This window comes from Hemitrygon akajei, chromosome 2, assembly GCF_048418815.1.
Source record: "Hemitrygon akajei chromosome 2, sHemAka1.3, whole genome shotgun sequence".
NCBI classification, from domain to species: domain Eukaryota; kingdom Metazoa; phylum Chordata; class Chondrichthyes; order Myliobatiformes; family Dasyatidae; genus Hemitrygon; species Hemitrygon akajei.
In genome coordinates this window covers 179247141-179266211 of record NC_133125.1, presented here as the reverse complement: position 1 = coordinate 179266211, position 19071 = coordinate 179247141, and the positions used below count along the sequence as shown (strand labels likewise).

At 42.0% G+C, this 19071-nt stretch overlaps 1 protein-coding gene across 1 annotated transcript in view; it reads left to right on the top strand.

Moving 5' to 3' along the window:
- The window catches only part of LOC140721498 (uncharacterized), a 366186-nt gene that overhangs the window by 79960 nt on the left and 267155 nt on the right, over positions 1–19071 (top strand). The window contains exons 4-7 of the mRNA XM_073036317.1: positions 5214–5474; positions 6504–6620; positions 8985–9086; positions 11995–12108. Of these exons, the coding sequence (XP_072892418.1) occupies positions 5214–5474; positions 6504–6620; positions 8985–9086; positions 11995–12108 (594 nt within the window). The remainder of the gene's footprint in view (positions 1–5213; positions 5475–6503; positions 6621–8984; positions 9087–11994; positions 12109–19071) is intronic.

The following is a 19071-nucleotide window of genomic DNA, read 5'->3' as shown; positions in this document are numbered from 1 at the left end:
TAGGTTACTAATAAAGAAACATATTCTGGAAGAAATAGAACTTTTATTTAACAAGAACAACCACATTTTTACAATAGCATGTTTCTCTATCTTTCTAACCTTCCTGCGCATGCTCAGAACTCTCTCCAATCATGTTCTACATGTCATATTACCACATCTTCCTTTCCTTAAAAAGAAAAGCAATTAGCAACATTGACCAGAGCAAATGCATAATTTAACATGTCTCAATCAGTCTCTCTGGGGTTTTATGAACACGAGCAGACCTTCTAAGTGGTTCACACAGTTCTTGTGTTTCATTGTTATTTCCATGTTTTGTCTGGTCTGCATCAGGTAACTAATACTCTGAAGTTGGCTCTTTCTTGAAGTCTTTGCGATTTCTTCTTAACTGCTCCTTCTTCTGTTTGGACCATGTATGATCTGGGTTGTACTTCTTCAAGTACTGTAGCTTTCTGCGTCCGTGTGTTCATTTTGCCTTGTATCCTTTCTTCATCTCCTTGGTGCAGTTCAGGTAATGGATGAGAACATTTGCCAAGGTATATTTTCTGCTTTGCTTTGTGTTCATCTTTCCATCTTTTCACTTGTTCACCTCCCTCTCAGAAGGCTGTCATCTATTGGCAGATTGGATCTCAAACGGCATCCCATCAAGAGCTGAGCAGGTGAAAGTCCACATTGAGGTGGAGTACGGCACTAGGCTAACAAAGCTTTATAAAAATCACCTCCACTATCTTTTGCTTTGTGCATCAGTTTCTTGGTAATTCCTACCGACTTCTCAACTAATCCATTGGACTGAGGGAAAAATGGACTAGATGTTGTATGAACAAAGCCCCATTCATGAGCAAAATGTCTCATACATTCACCATTGAATTGTGGACCATTGTCTGTGAAAACTTCATCAGGTACACCATGTCTGGGAAAAACTGATTTCATGCATGTAATTACATTCTCTGCAGTTGTTCTGCTCAGACCACACACTTCAGGATACAATAAGTAGTAATCTGTTATTAATGGATAATCTTTGTTGTCAGTTACAAAAAGATCAATGCCTACCTTCTGATAAGGTCTCTGAAGACTAGAATTTTGATGTTGTGCTTCCTTAGGCTTGCTAGGTTGGTATTTAAGGCATATTTGACAAGAAGACACCAATTCTGCAATTTCTTGATTTATCCTGGGCCAAAACATCACTTCCCATGCCCTTCTCTTACATTTTTCAATACCTAGGTGGCCTTCATGAATTTTACCAAGCATTTCTTTTCACAGACTTTTAGGAATCACAATTCTGCTACCTTTGTACAATATCCCATCCACAACAGAAAGTTCTGATCTGTGGTTCTGATATTCTTGTACTTCTGAGGTACAGTCATGCTTATTATCTGGCCATCCATCCATCATTACTTGTATTACCTGACTGAGAATTTTATCCATCTCTGTCTCAAGACCTAGCAGTTCAAACTTTTTAGGAGAAACAGGTACAGTCTCTATGATCATATCAACAAAAGCCTGAACATCAACAGTGTCCCTGTGTCTGTCTTTTGTTGTTGGACCCACGTGTACATGAATTTTCCAGGTGTGTATGACACATTCAATGCATATCTTTGCAATTTGATCATCATTCGCTGAATTCGCAAAGGACAATCGCTTAAAGGTTTGTAAAACAATGCAATCAGAGGCTTATGATCAGTTTCAACATCAATAGATTGCCCTGATGCAAACTGATGAAATATCTCGCAAGCAAACATAATGCTGAGCAATTCTTTTTCAATTTGGGCATACCTGGTTTTTGGATCAGATAATGTACGAGATGCATATGCGACTGGTAGCCATTCCTTATCATGTTTCTGGAGTAATACTGCCCCTAAGCCTGTTTGAGATGCATCACATGAGATTTTGATGGGTCTCTCAGCATCATAGAATTTCAACACATGTTCTTTAGTGAGCACTTTCTTGAGATTTTGCCATGCCTTCTCCTGTTCATGATTCCAGCTCCATTCGTTTTTCTTTTCTGTTAGCTGCCTCAATGGAGCAAGCTGTACCAAAAGATTGGGTATGAATTTTCCCATGTAGTTGACCATTCCCATGAACCTTTGAACATCCTTTTTACATTGTGATCTTGTCATGTTCTCAATAGCAGAAGCCTTCAATGGATCAGGATGCATACCCTCTTTGCTGATGATATCACCTACAAAGCTAAGTTCAGTCACTCCTAGCTGACATTTGTCTTCATTCAACTTCAGGTTTTCCTTGCATGTTGCCTCAAAGACTTGTCTAAGTCTGGCGTTGTGCTCTTGTTTAGATCATCCCCAAACGATAATATCGTCCATGGTGGTATCCACACCCTCAATGTGCTCATATAGCTTGTGAATAGTTTAATGGTACACTTCAGGAGCTGATGCAATTCCAAATGGAAGCCAAAGAAAAGAGGATCTGGCAAAAGGAGTGTTAAAAGTACATAACTTTGAACTTGGTTTATCTAGTTTAAGTTGCCAGAATCCAGAGGATATATCTAATTTACTAAAGTACTTTGCATCAGCAAACTGTGACATAATTTCTTCACAAGTAGGCAATTTGAAATGCTCCCTTTTAATGGCTTGATTCAAGTCTCTTGGATCTAAGCAAATCCTCAGTTTTCCATTTTTCTTATCAACAATGACAAACGAATTGACCCATTCAGTCGGTTCATCATTTTTTTAATGACTGCTAGCTGTTCCATTCTGTCAAGTTCTGTTTTCAGTTGATGACATAATGTAAAAGGCACTTTTCTACATGGATGTACTATGGGTGCAACTGTGTTGTCAATTTTAATCGTGTTTTTGAACAAGTCCTCATACTCTTTCATCAAGTCACTGTATTTTGACTCTGTCGATGTCCAGGACTAATACTCTTTTCACCAAATTCAATCTCTCACAGGCAGATAAACCCAGTATTGACTGTATATTCCTTGGCAACACCACAAATGAAAGCGTGTGCACAATGTTTTTGTGTGGTACTTTTGCCACACATGTTCCTTTAACTGGAATGTCTGCACCTGAATACCCAGTCACTTTTATATTTGTCTGATGTAACTTTGCTCTTGGCTTTCATGCATAAAACTCAGATTTTGCAAGAACATTTACTTGTGCTCCAGTATCCAGTTTAAACAGAATATTTTTTTGGTTCACTTGCAATGGAATAGTCCAGTCATTCTTACTTTGTTTGTTTTCACAAAGCACATCTATATAAAACTCCTCACGTTCATTTTCAAGCATTGCATTTACTTGTTTTATTTTCTTTCTACTTCTGCAACAGTGTGAAAATTGATTACTTTTACTGCAGTTGTTGCACATTTTTCCATACGCTAGACACTGTTTTGGCCAATGCTGCCACCCACAGTGATCACATAGCTTTTATCTCTCAGATGACGTCTTACTCTCTGTCGGTTTTGTTGTTATTTTATTATTTCTTCTAATATATTTGCACTTCTTCACAGCATCTACATTGCAATTCTCATTGAAAAGTTCTTTAGCCTGTGACATCATGGTTTACGAAGCTTTGCAGAGCATCAAAGCTTTTTCCAAGTCTATGTTTTGTTCTCTTAACAGTCTTTTTCTCAGACCATTATCCAGAATGCCACAAACAAATCTGTCTTTAATGAAAGACTCTGTCAGTTCTCCAAACTCTCACGTTTTACTCTGGTGTCTCAACTCAGTAACATACTGATCAATAGTTTCACCAGCTCTCTGCGTACATGTAAACAATCTCTGCCGCTCGTATATCAAATATACGAAAGTATACAAAATGCTTCAAATTTGTCCATTATCAATTTTAACTTTAAATTATCTCCATTTTCAAAAATAAAATGATAATATACCTCAATTGCGTCATCACCTATCACGTGGAGTAGAAGCGCAGCTTTTGTTTTTTCTGGTTTTTCATCCACTTCGATCGCCAATAAATACAATTCAAAATGTTGCTTAAATTTTCTCCCGTTCTCAGCTATGTTCCCAGACAATTGTAGTGTCGGTGAGGCTGCAAAACTTCCATTTGTAAAACTGTTAGCAAACACCTAAACAGTTCAAACTCTTTTTTCAGAAAATTATCTTCGATTCTCCCATGTTAGGAAATGTATTATTCTTCCAGACCGACTTCTGACACCTTGTTGTGTTCTTTATATTCGTACATACTGTAAATTACTAATAAAGGAACATCTTCTGAAAGAAATAAAACGTTTATTTAAAAACAACCACCACATTTTTACAATAGCATGTTTCTCGATCTTTCTATTATTCCTGTGCATGCTCAGAACTCTCTCCAATCACATTCTTACACATCATATCACCAGACTGAGCCATTCATTCATTTTTATCATCATCCTATTCCTGCTCTGACTGTCCATATAACCATATAACAATTACAGAATGGAAACAGGTCATCTCGGCCCTTCTCGTCCATGCTGAACACTTACTCTCACCTAGCTCTACCGACCTGCACTCAGCCCATAACCCTCCATTCCTTGCCTGACCATATACCTATCCAATTTTACTTTAAATGACAATACCGAACCTGTCTCTACCACTTTTACTGGAAGCTCGTTCCACACAGCTACCACTCTCTGAGTAAAGAAATTCCCGCTCATGTTACCCTTAAACTTTTGCCCCCTAACTCTTATCTCATGTCCTCTTGTTTGAATCTCCCCTACTCTCAATGGAAAAAGCCTATCCATGTCAACTCTATCTACCCCCTCATAATTTAAAATACCTCTATCAAGCCCCTCCCCCTCAACCTTCTACGCTCCAAAGAATAAAGACCTAACTTGTTCAATTTTTCCCTGTAACTTAGGTGCTGAAACCCAGGTAACATTCTAGTATGTCACGTCTATTAACTTGCAAATGAACAACCTGAAGAGAGATGAAACAGTTTTTGCTTCCACAGTTCTGAAGAAGATTGTTCGGAATCTTTGAATATTTTTGAGGCAGAGGTAGATAGATCCTGGATAAGCAGAGATGTGAACTGTTATCGTGGGAGTTGGGAATATCTACCATCAGGTTGGCTGTGATCTTGTGCAATGGCAGAGCAGAATCGAGGGTTAAATGGCTTTTATTTCCATTGTTGTGTATATATTTGGTGTGTAGAACCAACTGTGCTTTCGTTCCTTTGTACATATCTGGCGCAATGTCACATGGTAAGATTGCATTCTACATCAAGATAGGAATATCATGGTTTCATATTCTCTCCTTTAGATGAGCTGTCAGAAGCTTCCATATTTACCAACATCGAATCACTGGGTTTCACGGTCGAGCTCACCTGTGATGTCTTTGGAGATTCGAATGTGTATCAGTGGCAAAAGAATGGAGGGGAAATCTCCCAGCATCACCAACTAACAGATGAAAACAGAAAACTGGTTATCCCAGGCGCTTCATCTGAAGACTGTGGAGTGTACACCTGCATCACAACCAATCCTGTCAGCTCCATCCAGACAAACTACACCTTAATGTTGCGAGGTGAGCTTCATTTATGAATGACATTTTGCAGTTAACATTTAGACCATATTGGTGGGCTATTGAATGCAGCCGATGCAAATCAGTGTTGCAGCAGAGAGAGGCAAAAGCTGAATTAATTGGGTTCACAGAATCCCAGAACAGTTATTGCAGAGAAGAAAGCCATTCAGCCCTTTAAGAATGGATTGGTTCTATCACTGAGCAAACAACTGAATCCTATTGTTCTGTCCTCTCCCCACAGCTCTGTAAATTCTTTCTTTCAGATAATTATCCAGCCCTCATAGGAAATTACAGTTGAATATTCCTTCAATGTTCCTGACTATGAATTCTAGACCCTGTCCACTACTGTGCATAAAAAAAATCCCCAAGATATTTTCTGTTCTTCTCCCAATCACCTTCATTCCCACTCACGACTGGTTTTAGAAAGTTTGACTATGATCTTCCACTTTATGCCTCTATTCATGAAGGCAAAGATCCTAACTCTGTTAAACTACTTTCTTAACCCTTTCAACAAATGTCTTGTTGGTGTAACCCTTTTAGAATCGGCTCCTTGAGTTTGTATGCTCTTCTCATTCTTCCTACTCTTGGGATGGATCAATCGGCAGATAATGCACTTCACCGATCAATGAGAACAAACTGCCCACATGTGCATTTGTGTAGCAGCCCCTGACATCAGGTGGAAAGTAGCACCAGAGTGTGTGGTGACACTTGCAGGCTGCCCTGCCCTCAGCACATCCTCAGCTTGTGTTGGTTGTCAATGCAAACAATACATTTCATTGTATGTTGTGATGTACATCTGATAAATAAATGAATCTGAATAATCCATTCTTGACGGGTATAACGATGCATTGTGATGAATGATTCTCAGAGAAGAGTCAGTTGGTATCAGCCTGGGTCACAGATCGGTGAGATTAGACGGGGGTTGGAACATTCCCTTCTCGGCAAGAAATGATGGAACATTAAGGTTGTTGCATCATTTGTCATCCGCTGCCCGTGAGATGTTTAATGATTTGAATTTAATTTTAATTTCAGGGCTTTCCCTCAAGGATGTTATACTGATTGCTGTATTGCCTGCTGGACAGGTGATTTCTGCAACATCTCTTCATTCAGCCATGTTACCGGACCAGTGGAGGTGGAAAAGCCTTGGAGGTATCTGTCATTGCTTAATTTGCTCTTGCATGAACTTTCAGACACCACCCAGTAAACCTGAATGAACTTTCACATAAACAAGGTAAAATGTGGGAAATCAATTCACCACCAACCCCCAACCCCCACTTCCCCTCTGACCCTGTGATCTGTGGGATGCAATTGCCCATTTTTCCCAGTTTTGAGGTGCTTTGCAGTGACACGGAATACCTGAAACAGTCCTGGAGTCTCCTCTGACCAAACTGCAGAAGATATTTGGGAGAAGTGGCCATGAGAGGAGCCGTCTTCATTCACTCGTGTTTGCTGCATTGTGTTGTCTCATCTCACTGTGTCACCAAGTCTGTTTAGAGGTGGGACTGAGGGAAAGATGCCCTTTCATCCTGATGGTGTCTGTGCCTTTGGAAACAGGGGCCTCATTCACACAGAGGGCAGAGTTGTGAAGGGAGTTCTACTCCACATCTAGTGTCAGGGGGTTGAGCAATTGTCTCTCAGACCTGCTGGTGAGCATACAGTACATGTGGCTCTTTCTTTCAGACTCGGTGGCAATTTCTCTTGTGTGTTTGCAGAAGTTAATTTTGAAAGAACCTCTCTTTCCAATGCAGTTTTCCACATGGGACACCTCTGTCTCCCCAAACCAAAGAAGATGCAACACCTGCTTTATTACCTCTTCCCTTTCCCCATTCCTGGCACACATATAACCCCTCCAGGTAAAGCAGTGAGTGACTTGTACTCCCAATTCTGTGTCCTCACAGCAGTTTCCTGCACATTGGAGAAGCCATTACAGGTTGTGTGACCACTTTGCAGAACACCGAGGGTCACAGTGAGCTTCCAGTTGCCGATCACTTTAGTTTTCTCTCTGATTTCCCATCTTTACCCTCTTCCCCAGTTCCAGCAAAGCCCATTGAGGAGCAGCATCCCTTATTCCACATTGAGTCCCAGGAGCTGCAATAATGAATTCATCAATTTCAGATAACCAGCCATTCCAGTTTATGTTAGAACTGACCACTTCTGATACAAGATCAGAGTGTGTGACCAAAACTCTGTTTTCCACTCTCCACAGATGCAGAAATGGAAATCCGGAATTCTTTTTTATTCCAAATTTCCAGCAACTGCAGTGTATCGTACTCCATTGTTTTTCTTTCTCTTGTATTTCTCAGGATTGAATGTTATTATGCATTGAGTTGCTGCCACATGATTGGCTGATTAGATATTCACATTAACGAGCAGGTGTACAGGTGTACCTAATAAAGTGGCCACTGAGTGTATTTCAGATTCTCAACACGTGGGGTTTTCCAGTCACTATATTGTTTTGGACACATTGTGTTCAGCTCCAGTCACCAGGCAACCGGATGGATTTGAATGACCAGACAGTGATGTTGCCATGGCTGAGGGGCAGGATTTTGCTTTTATTTAAATGCAAGGAGGTGACGATGGGAGATTTCAAAGTAGGAGGATCAATATCTGAGGAGAAGGAACCATTAACAATGTCAGTTAACATTTGCCCTGGAAGAGGAGTTGGCAGTGAAGAGGATCAATTGAACAAGAAGGGGCAGGATTAGAATGGGAATGGTACATCAGAGTTCAAAGTACATTTATTATCAAAGTATGTGTACGATATACAACATTGAGATCCGTCTCCTTACAGGCAGCCACAAAACAAAGACACACAATAGAACCCATTAAAAAGAAGATCGTCAAACACCTGATGTGTAGAAAAAATGCTAACAATAAAATTAAACAGATAACATTCAGAACTGAAGTTGATGAAAGTGAGTCCACAGACATGAAGCCTGACACAGACACATGGTGGCTTTGTAGAGAAACTGAAATTAGAACTGAGATGGGATAGAATCCAGTGAGAGAGATGCAATTTCAACACCAGGGCAACAGGAACATTTGGGAACATTGATCCAGGGGGCAAAGGGATGGGAGGGAACCACAGAGACAGGTGGACAGTCTCAGTCACACCCATCGATGGGCATCGAACATGTTGTTGGAGCAAAATTACAGAGACGAGCAAATCAGGGATTATTCTTGCACTTCAGGTTAATCTTTGAACAAATAATTTAGTGATGGGGAGGAAGACCGATGATGCTGAATCAGGTGCAGCTGGATCTGATGGTTTAAAACAGTTCTCACCAAGGACATTTACTGTTATATCTTTTACATTTGGAGGAGATGAGATGGAGGGTTTACCATTGGTAACCACTGGGGTGAGAGAGTAACAGTTAAAGTGGGGTCAAGGGTGGGATTGTGATTGCTCCCTGAGGAGCTAGCATTGATTGATGTCCAGAATGGCCTCCAGTATCATAATCAGTCTGCATAGATTGTTAACGGCTTTCATATGCTTTTTTTATTTCTCCACAGGACGTCTGGGATACAGATTTTATTTTCTAAGCCTGTGGATCTGTAATACTTTGTCACTTACCGCCGTGTACATTGTGTTAGTGTATTGGTTTGTGGTTGGAGGTATGTGACCAATCCTCTTATCATTCACAATTGTTTAATTCAAAATTGTTTAACATAGTTTCCTTGTACACAAATGATAAGGAGAACAAAATAATTATTATTCTGGAATGATGCAGCTAAATAATAATATTTAAATAATAATATTCACTTCAGAACCCATGGTATTGAGGTGGAAACAGATCAACCCTAATCCTGAGGGGCTGCTGATGTGCCGGATTTGATTGAGGTTTAATTGTGTTCATACAATGATATCACAGTGTCAGCACACAGAGACCAGTAGTTTATTGTCTCTGGGTTAGTTTCCTGGAGTCTCTACCCAGTTCCCATCATGAGAGATTCCAGTGGGATGCTCAATATCAGCCTCTCAGGACAAGCTGAGGGGAGTAACTACAGGACCCACATCCCCCAAACCAGTGCGAGGGAAGTGTTGCATTTTCAGAAGTCTGGTCTTGGCCATTTAAACAAGTGATGGGGACTTCAGACGGTGTTACTGAGGCTACATTTACTCACTGAGAGGAGACCATGGCAGGTAGTCAGGAGCATCTCCAAGTTCCAGTCTAATGACACTGCAGTTTCCCGACAGGAGGATGTTGCACAGGAAATGACATCACCAGTGTTCCGGATGTGGAAACCCCATTAGGGTGTGAGGATGACCACTGTACACAGCACACTATTGAATTTCTGTGGAGGGCATTTCCACTCTGGAAAAAGTAAATCCCAACTGTAAAACACTGAATCAAAATGGTGCTTTGTAAGGGAATTTCTGTGGTAACGTTTCTCAGTCCCAACGTGTGGAAATAGCTTCCACCTACCATTAATATCTCGAAAACTCCAATTACACCTGAGTAAACGACAGGGAATGCAGTCCTGGTCTGTGTAATCTCTGATAATTTAACACTCCAGTACACCTCTGCCTTTGGATGAGACATGAAACCAAGGAACCATTTATGTTCCCTGGGAGAATGTAACGGATCACTTGGTGCTATTTCCTAAAGAGAAACAAAGTTCTCATCAGTATCCAAGAAAATAATTCTCCCAACCAGCATCACTAAAGCAGATTTAGCTTAGTTGCCAGAGGCAGAGGTGGTAATGGATGACAAATAGTGTACTGCAGTGATTGGTGCTCGGTCCCCTGTTGTTTGTCATTGATGTTAACGATTTGGACAAAAATGTCCAAAAATTTGGACATGATCAGTAAATCCATGGACAGCAGCAAAATTGGTGTGATAGTGGACAGTGAAGAAAGTTGTCTCAGTGTACAACAAGACCAAGATCATCTGTGTCAGTGGGCACAGGAATGGCAGATGGTAATTAACTTAGGACAAGTACATAGTTCCCTGGAAGTGGTGACACAGACAGACAGGATTGTAAAGAAGGTGCATGGTGTGCTTGCCTTCATCGGTAGGGCATCGAGTACAAGGTTGGGACGTTACGTTACAACTGTACAATCTTTAGTCAGGCCACACCTGGTGTGTTCTGTTCCAATCTTGCAGACATAAATAAATATTACATAAATGTAATCATAAATGAATATTACATAATCAGAGTGAGGTTTATTAGCACCAGCACATCTCATGAAAATTGTTAACTTAGCAGCAGCAGTTCAATGGAATACATAATATAGGAGAAAAAAAAGTAATAATAAATAATAACTATATCAATCACATATGTACATTGAATAGATTAAAAATCGTGTAGAAAAAACAGAAACATATTAAAAAAGTGTGGTTGTGTTCAAGGGCTTACTGTCCATTTAGGAATCAGATGGCAGACGGGAAGAAGCTGTTCCTGAATCGCTGAGGGTCTGCCTTCAGGCTTCTATAACTCCTGCCTGATGGTAACAGTGAGAAAAGAGTGTGGACTGGGTGCTGGGGGTCCTTAATAATGGACACTGCCTTTCTGAGCCACTGCTCCTTGAAGATGTCCTGGGTACTTTGTAGGGATGGAGACGACTAAATTTACAACCCTCTGCAGCTTCTTTCGGTTCTGTGCAGTAGCCAACCCCCCCCCCATACCAGACAGTGAGGCAGCCTGTCAGAATGTGATTAGACTAGAAAGAGTGCAGAAAAGATTCACCAAGATGGTGGGCAGAGTTAAAGTAGATTTTCACTGTGGCTCCCATTCACAGAATTTGTCTGAATTGTTCAATCTACGTACATCAGTGAATAGATATGCAGAGTCAAAGCAGCTGTCAGAAACACTCCTGTTTCCTTCCTCTGTTCACCATCTGACATTCCAACACAAACATCTGGAGAAATGGAGCTGGTGACAGTGACTGACATGTCTGAGTGTTCGATGAATGCCATGTACAGCTTTCTCTTCTCTGATGGACTGTTGACCACATCAGGAAATGAGGGAAATTAGGTTGCAATCACATTGAATGTAGCCAGTGAGGAATTTCCACCAATGAAGAATTGGCATCGAGCTCCAGTTATGAGCAGCAGATGCTACAGAAACTGGTCAGAATTGGAATGAAAATTTCAGCAACTTTCTGTGAAATATTTTGAGTTTTCCCATAATCAACTTCTGTGGATGTTGTGAGAAAGAAACTATGGACCGTAATGAACTCCTTAAGGTCTGGCCATTGGAACCAGAAGGAGCAGCCAGTGCAGAAATTGACAGCAGGTGACATGTAAAGACTGGGCTGGAGACCCACGTGGAAAATAGAGTGGGCACCATGAATTATTCATTCTTGCCTGGCACTGCAGTTCAGTGTCTTGTTAATCTACTACAGGGTCTGCTGGTGCAGGTCTGGGTCACAGGTTGGCACACTGGGTGGGAATTGGCATGTTCCCTTCACTGGGACATCAGTGTAAGAGTTTGGTTGTTGCAACCACTGGAAGTTTTCATTGACATTTCTCTGGAGCTTTGTTACATGTTTGCTTATTTGATTTTTTTTTAATTGCAGGTATTTCACCGTTGGACTTTGTAGTGATTAGTGTGATGATCATGGGATTGCAGCTTTCCTCATTTTATATCAATAAACTTCCGTATGTAATGAAGACCAATAAAGCACTGAAAGGTATCTGTAATTGTTTAATACACACTTGCATATAAATTTGCAAGCAAGGGAAATGTGACATATTTTCAAAAAGAAAAAGATATCAAATTAAATCTCATCTGAATTACTCTTCCAGACACCTCCCTCCCCTTTCTTGATCTATTTCTGACACCTCCCTCCCCTTTCTTGATCTTTCTGTCTCCATCTCTGGAGACAGCTTATCTACTGATATCCACTATAAGCCTACAGACTCTCACAGCTACCTGGACTATTCCTCTTCCCACCCTGTCTCTTGCAAAAATGCTATCCCCTTCTCGCAATTCCTCCATCTCTGCCGCATCTGCTCTCAGGATGAGGCTTTTCATTCGAGGATGTCTTCCTTTTTTAATCAAAGGGGCTTCCCTTCGTCCACCATCATCTCTGCTCTCAAATGCATCTCTCCCATTTCCCACACACCTGCCCTTACCCCATCCACCCACCACCCCACTCGGGATAGGGTTCCCCTTGTCCTTACCTACCTCCCCACCAGCCTCCAGGTCCAACGTATAATTCTCCGTAACTTCTGCTACCTCCAACGAGATCCCACTACCAAGCACATCTTTCCCTCCCACACCCCCTTTCTGCTTTCTGCAGGGATCGCTCCCTACGCGACTCCCTTGTCCATTTGTCCCCCCCATCCATTCTCACCGATCTCCCTCCTGGCACTTATCCTTGTAAACGGAACAAGTGCTACACCTGCCCTTACACTTCCTCCCTCACCACCATTCAGGGCCCCAGACAGTCCTTCCAGGTGAGGCGACACTTCACCTGTGAGTCGGCTGGTGTGGTATACTGCGTCCGGTGTTCCCTGTGTGGCCTTTTATATATTGGTGAGACCCGACACAGACTGGAAGACTGTTTCGCTGAACATCTACGCTCTGTCCGCCAGAGAAAGCAGGATCTCCCAGTGGCCACACATTTTAATTCCACGTCCCATTCCCATTCTGATATGTCTATCCACGGCCTCCTCTACTGTCAAGATGAAGCCACACTCAGGTTGGAGGAAAAACAGCTTATATACCGGCTGGGTAGCCTCCAACCTGATGGCATGAACATTGACTTCTCTAACTTCCGTTAATGCCCCTCCTCCCCTTCTTACCCCATCCCTGATATATTTAGTTTTCTCCCCCTCCTTTTTTTTCTCTCTTTCTGCCCATCACTCTGCCTGTTCTCCTTCTTCCTCTGGTGCTCCCCCCACCCCTTTCTTTCTCCCTAGGCTTCCCATCCCATGATCCTTTCCCTTCTCCAGCTCAGTATCCCTTTTGCCAATCACCTTTCCAGCTCTCAGCTTCACCCCACCCCTTCTGGTCTTCTCCTATCATTTCGCATTTTCCCCTCCCCCTCCTACTTTCAGATCTCCTACTAACTTTCCTTTCAGTTAGTCCTGACGAGGGGTCTCAGCCCGAAACTTTGACAGTGCTTCTCCTTATAGATGCTGCCTGGCCTGCTACGTTCCACCAGCATTTTGTGTGTATTGCTTTGGGTAAAGTTGTCCTGTTCATTTCAGTTATGAGGTGATGTTTTGCAGTAACAGAGAATGCCTGGAAATAGTTCAGAATTGTCTCTGAACTGACTCCAGTGGGTCTTTAATAGAAGAGGCTCTGAGAGGGGCTGACTCAATACGTTTGTGTTTCACATTGTGTTGAATTTCAATGTAACACAATCCGTTTGGAGCTGAGGAACGAGGGAAAGGTTCCCCCTATGATCCTGATTGTGACGAGTTTGGGAAGGAGTAGGACTGTCTCCGTTGTGTCTCTCTTGGATACTTACAACAACATTTTCATTCAACAGCAGCTTTCAGCTCTGTGTCTTTTACCCCTAAGTTCCTTTAAAACTTATAAAACAAACTTCAAAATATTGTTATTCCTTCCTCTTGTCCTCATTCAGGAACTTCCTGGCCAAGTCCACTTCACAAATAAACTTACAACACAGATTATAGTTCAAGATCAGTAACAAAACCTCCAGCTTCTGGCATTAATATAATGAAAAGTACCGTGAAGCTTCAGAGGCAAATTGCAAAATAATACGTCAGCAAGTCACAGGGAACAATAATGATGCCGGGGACCCTGGACTGAACATAGAGTTCGGTTTGAAAGGAGGAGCACAAGTGCAGAGTTTCAGACAGGGAAATTCAGAGTTTGGTCTTTGTGGTAAATCAAAGCACTCACACCAGTGGTGGAGAGATGAATATCAGGAGTTCACAGGAGAAGAGAGTTAGAGAAGTGAAGAAATTTCAAATGCATCTGGACTAAACTGTTGTGGAACTGGGTCAGGGAATGTGAGGTATACAGATTCAGCAGGTTCTGAGAGCACAGATGAGATTTTAAGCATTAGGCATAATAACAGGACACCTAAAACAAACATCCCTGAATCAGTAAACATCAACATGGTTTTGTGAGAGGGATATCATGTTTGATCTATTTACTGGCCTCTTTTTACAGTGATAACGTGCTGTGGGTAAAGGTGGATCTGCTGTGTTTAGATTTCCAGTGAACATTTACTATGGTGTCATATCAAAGGTTATTGTGGAGAATGTGAAACAGGAAGAAGACAGTTGGCATAAATGGGTCTTTTCTGGTTGTCAGGATGTAGATAGATAGATAGATAGATACTTTATTCATCCCCATGGGGAAATTCAACCTTTTTTCCAATGTCCCATACACTTGTTGTAGCAAAACTAATTAAATACAATACTTAACTCAGTAAAAATATGATATGCATCTAAATCACTCTCTCAAAAAGCATTAATAATAGCTTTTAAAAAGTTCTTAAGTCCTGGTGGTTGAATTGTAAAGCCTAATGGCATTGGGGAGTATTGACCTCTTCATCCTGTCTGAGGAGCATTGCATCGACAGTAACCTGTCACTGAAACTGCTTCTCTGTCTCTGGATGGTGCTATGTAGAGGATGTTCAGAGTTTTCCATAATTGACCGTAACCTACTCAGCGCCCTTCGCTCAGCTACCGATGTTAAACTCTCCAGTACTTTGCCCACGACAGAGCCCGCCTTCCTTACCAGCTTATTAAGACGTGAGGCGTCCCTCTTCTTAATGCTTCCTCCCCAACACGCCACCACAAAGAAGAGGGCGCTCTCCACAACTGACCTATAGAACATCTTCAGCATCTCACTACAGACATTGAATGACGCCAACCTTCTAAGGAAGTACAGTCGACTCTGTGCCTTCCTGCACAAGGCATCTGTGTTGGCAGTCCAGTCTAGCTTCTCGTCTAACTGTACTCCCAGATACTTGTAGGTCTTAACCTGCTCCACACATTCTCCATTAATGATCACTGGCTCCATATGAGGCCTAGATCTCCTAAAGTCCACCACCATCTCCTTGGTCTTGGTGATATTGAGACGCAGGTAGTTTGAGTTGCACCATATCACAAAGTCCTGTATCAGTTTCCTATACTCCTCCTCCTGTCCATTCCTGACACACCCCACCATGGCCGTGTCATCAGCGAACTTCTGCACATGGCAGGACTCCGAGTTATATTGGAAGTCTGATGTGTACAGGGTGAACAGGACCGGAGAGAGTACGGTTCCCTGCGGTGCTCCTGTGCTGCTGAGCACCGTGTCAGACTTACAATCTCCCAACCGCACATACTGAGGTCTATCTGTCAAGTAGATCTGTAAAAGTGGATGCCGCTGTGCTTGGTTCTGGGAACAGAGATTTTCATAATTTTCTGTAATGTTCTTGCTGTGGGAGATGAAGGTACCAATGATATGGTGGTTAAATTTGACACCAGCATGAGGAGGAAAGTAAATTGTGATAAGGACATATGGAGGGTCCAAAGTGATGAGAATGGGCAAATCATCTGACAAATGGAGTGTAAGGTGGCAGAATGTGGAATTGTTCATTTTGTCAGGGAAAACGAAGGAGTGTATTATTGAAATGGGGAGAGGCTGCAGATGCAGAGGGAGCTGGGTTCACTGGGCATCATTAGCAACTGGGACAATTTCAGCTTCAGCAAGTAATCAGAGAAGGTAACAGAATGTCACATTTATTGTAGAGTGAACTGATTATACAAGAGTTAAAATTATCTTCAGTTAAATAGGACACAAGTTCAAGTTTATTGTCATCTGACTGTACATAATACAACCAAATGAAACAAATATTCCTCCAGACCATGGTGCACCCACAAAACACAGATCACTCACAGTGCAGAAAACAAAATATTACCACAAATACATTAATAAAACATAATCCAGAGTGCATGTAGTGTGCAGCACAGGTAAACAGTAAACAGCTTGCTGAGGGGGAGCAGTTTCAAGTTGCTGGGTGTCAACATCTCTGAGGATCTATCCTGGCCCAACATCTTCATACAATTACAAAGAAGGCACGAGAGTGGCTACAAAGCTTCCACATCCTTCTTACAACTGGGCAAACAAAACTGCACACAATATCTGTACAATGTCAGCAACCCTGCCAATATTCTTTATTGTCATCAAAAAAGTTACCATCTAAATTTCCATCCAAGTCACTTCTGCATTACAAACAACAGAGGTCCCAGCACAGATACCTACAAAACACCACGAGTCACAGACCCCCACCCAGAATAACAACCATGCTGAAGAGCGTGGCCTCACTCTTCCCGTGGTCGACCCTGGTCCCCGATGCCAACTCAGACTGGTTGCAGATGCTCATCAATCTGTAATCTGACCAAATGTGGTTTCTCATTACCCATGCAAAGGTGCAGGGCCAGACAACAGACCTGGTGGGATGCAGAGGGATTGTCCAACCCAGCTAACACAGGTCTTTACAGACATCTTTAACATCTCTCTGAAACAGTTCACTGTCCCTGCAGGTTTCCAGGCAGCCACCATCATTTCAGTGTCCGAGAGAGACAGTAATTGGCCGAATTGATTACCACTCAGTGGCACTGACCTCAACAATCATGAAGTGCTTTGAGCAGCTGGTAATGGATCGTATGAAATCCCACCTTCCAGCTACATTGGACCCTTCCCAGATCACCCACCACTCAAACCACTCATGTCAGAGAGTTAACCATAAAACACACACCTTCTCCTTTTGCCTTCCCCGAGTCAGCAGTTGGGTCCATTCTGTGAATCGTGAATCCCTCTGGTCTGTCTGCTGCATCCGGCGTGTCTGGAGAAAGCCACGTTTCCATAAAGCATACAATTGAGCCGACTCTCAGCTGCCTCTGATGCAGCAGTCTTGCCCTCAGATCCGTGATTTTGTTCTGCAGTGACGGCACATTTGCCAACAGGATGCCGGGTAGAGGAGGCCTCATCCCCCTGTGTTTCAGCCTGGCTTGGATTCCCCTCTCCGGCCTCACTTTCAGACATGGCGATGAGCCTTAAAGGCCCCACACCTGACTGGTCCGGGACCTTTTAAGTGTTGTTAATGTTCCTGCCTCAAACACAATATACAGGTTGAGTAACCCTTCTCTGAAATGCTTGGGGCCAGAAGTGTTTCAGATTTTGGAATATATAATGAGATAGTTTAGTATCGCCATCATTTCCAACTCTGAATTTATGTGCTACCGGTAAGCAGACTTTGTCTTACACTTGTTCATCACACATCTGTACATCACAGTAAAAATTATTGCACAACACTAATATAATGAAAATATAATGTATGCAGGGTAACAAATCAGTACAGCAGCATCAGAGAATACCTGAATCAGCTGCTGAACAACAAACAACGGCAGGATTTCAGTCTCCAGTTACAACGTCGTGTTTTCATAAAAACATTACAGCACACTGTATTTGTATTTTTTTTTATTTTAAGGTATAAAACAATCAGCATTGTAAACTTGTTCTGGTGTTAGATTTTCATTAATGACAATCTTTGCAAGCTTATCACTGAATTTCTCTGATCAGAAGATGCTTTATCATTGGGGATAGTCAGCTTGACTTTGTGCGTGATAGTATGTGTCTAACCAATATTTGAGAGTTTCTTGAGGAAGTTCCCAGGAAAGCTGATGAAGGCAAGGCAGTGGATGTTGTCTACATGGAATTTAGCAAGACATTTGACATGGTCCCACATGGGAGGTTCGTCAGAAAGGTTCAGACACTTGGCTTTCAGGATGAGATAGTAAACTGATTAGACATTGGCTTTGTGGGAGAAGCCAGACAGTGGTTGCCTCTCTGACTGGAGGCCTGTGACTAGTGGAGTGTCACAGGATCAACACTGGGTCTGTTGTTTCTCAACAATATCACTGATCAGGATGATAATGTGGTTAACTGGATCAGTAAATATGCAGATGACACCAGGATTAGGGGTGCATGGTAGGGCACTGAGGAGTGTGGTAGAACAAAGGGATCCATAATTCATTGAAAGTGGTGTTATGTGTAGATAGGGTCATAAAGACAGCTTTTGGCACATTGGCCTTCATAAATCAAAGTATTGAGTACAGGAGATGCTTAGGTTGAAGTTGTCTAAAACTTTGGTAAGGCCCAGTTTGGAGCACTGTGTGCAGTTTTGGTCACCTACCAACAGGAAAGATGTAAGTAAAGTTGAAAGAGTGCAGAGAAAATTTGCAAGGATGTTGGAGGACCTGAGTTATAAGGAAAGATTGAATAAGTTAGGACTTTATTCCTTGGAAAGTAGAGGTTTGGGGGGAGATTTGACAGAGATTTTGAAGGGTACAGATAGGGTAAGTGCAAGCAGGATTTTTCCACTGAGGCTGTGTGGATCGACAAATAGAGGTCATGGGTTAAGTTTCAAAGATCAAAGTTTCAAAGTGCATTTATTATCAAAGAATGTAGAAATAATACAAGGTTGAGATTTGTTTGCTTACAGGCAGTCACAAAGCAAGGAACTCGAAAGAACCCAATTGAAGAAAATGAGACCAACTCCCCAGTGCCCAGAGAGAAAGAGAAACAGAAACACCAAAACAAATCATATAAACAATAGAAGCGAGCAACAACAACAGCATTCCCAACCAAACTGAGTCTTTAGATCCAAATCCCTGGAGCA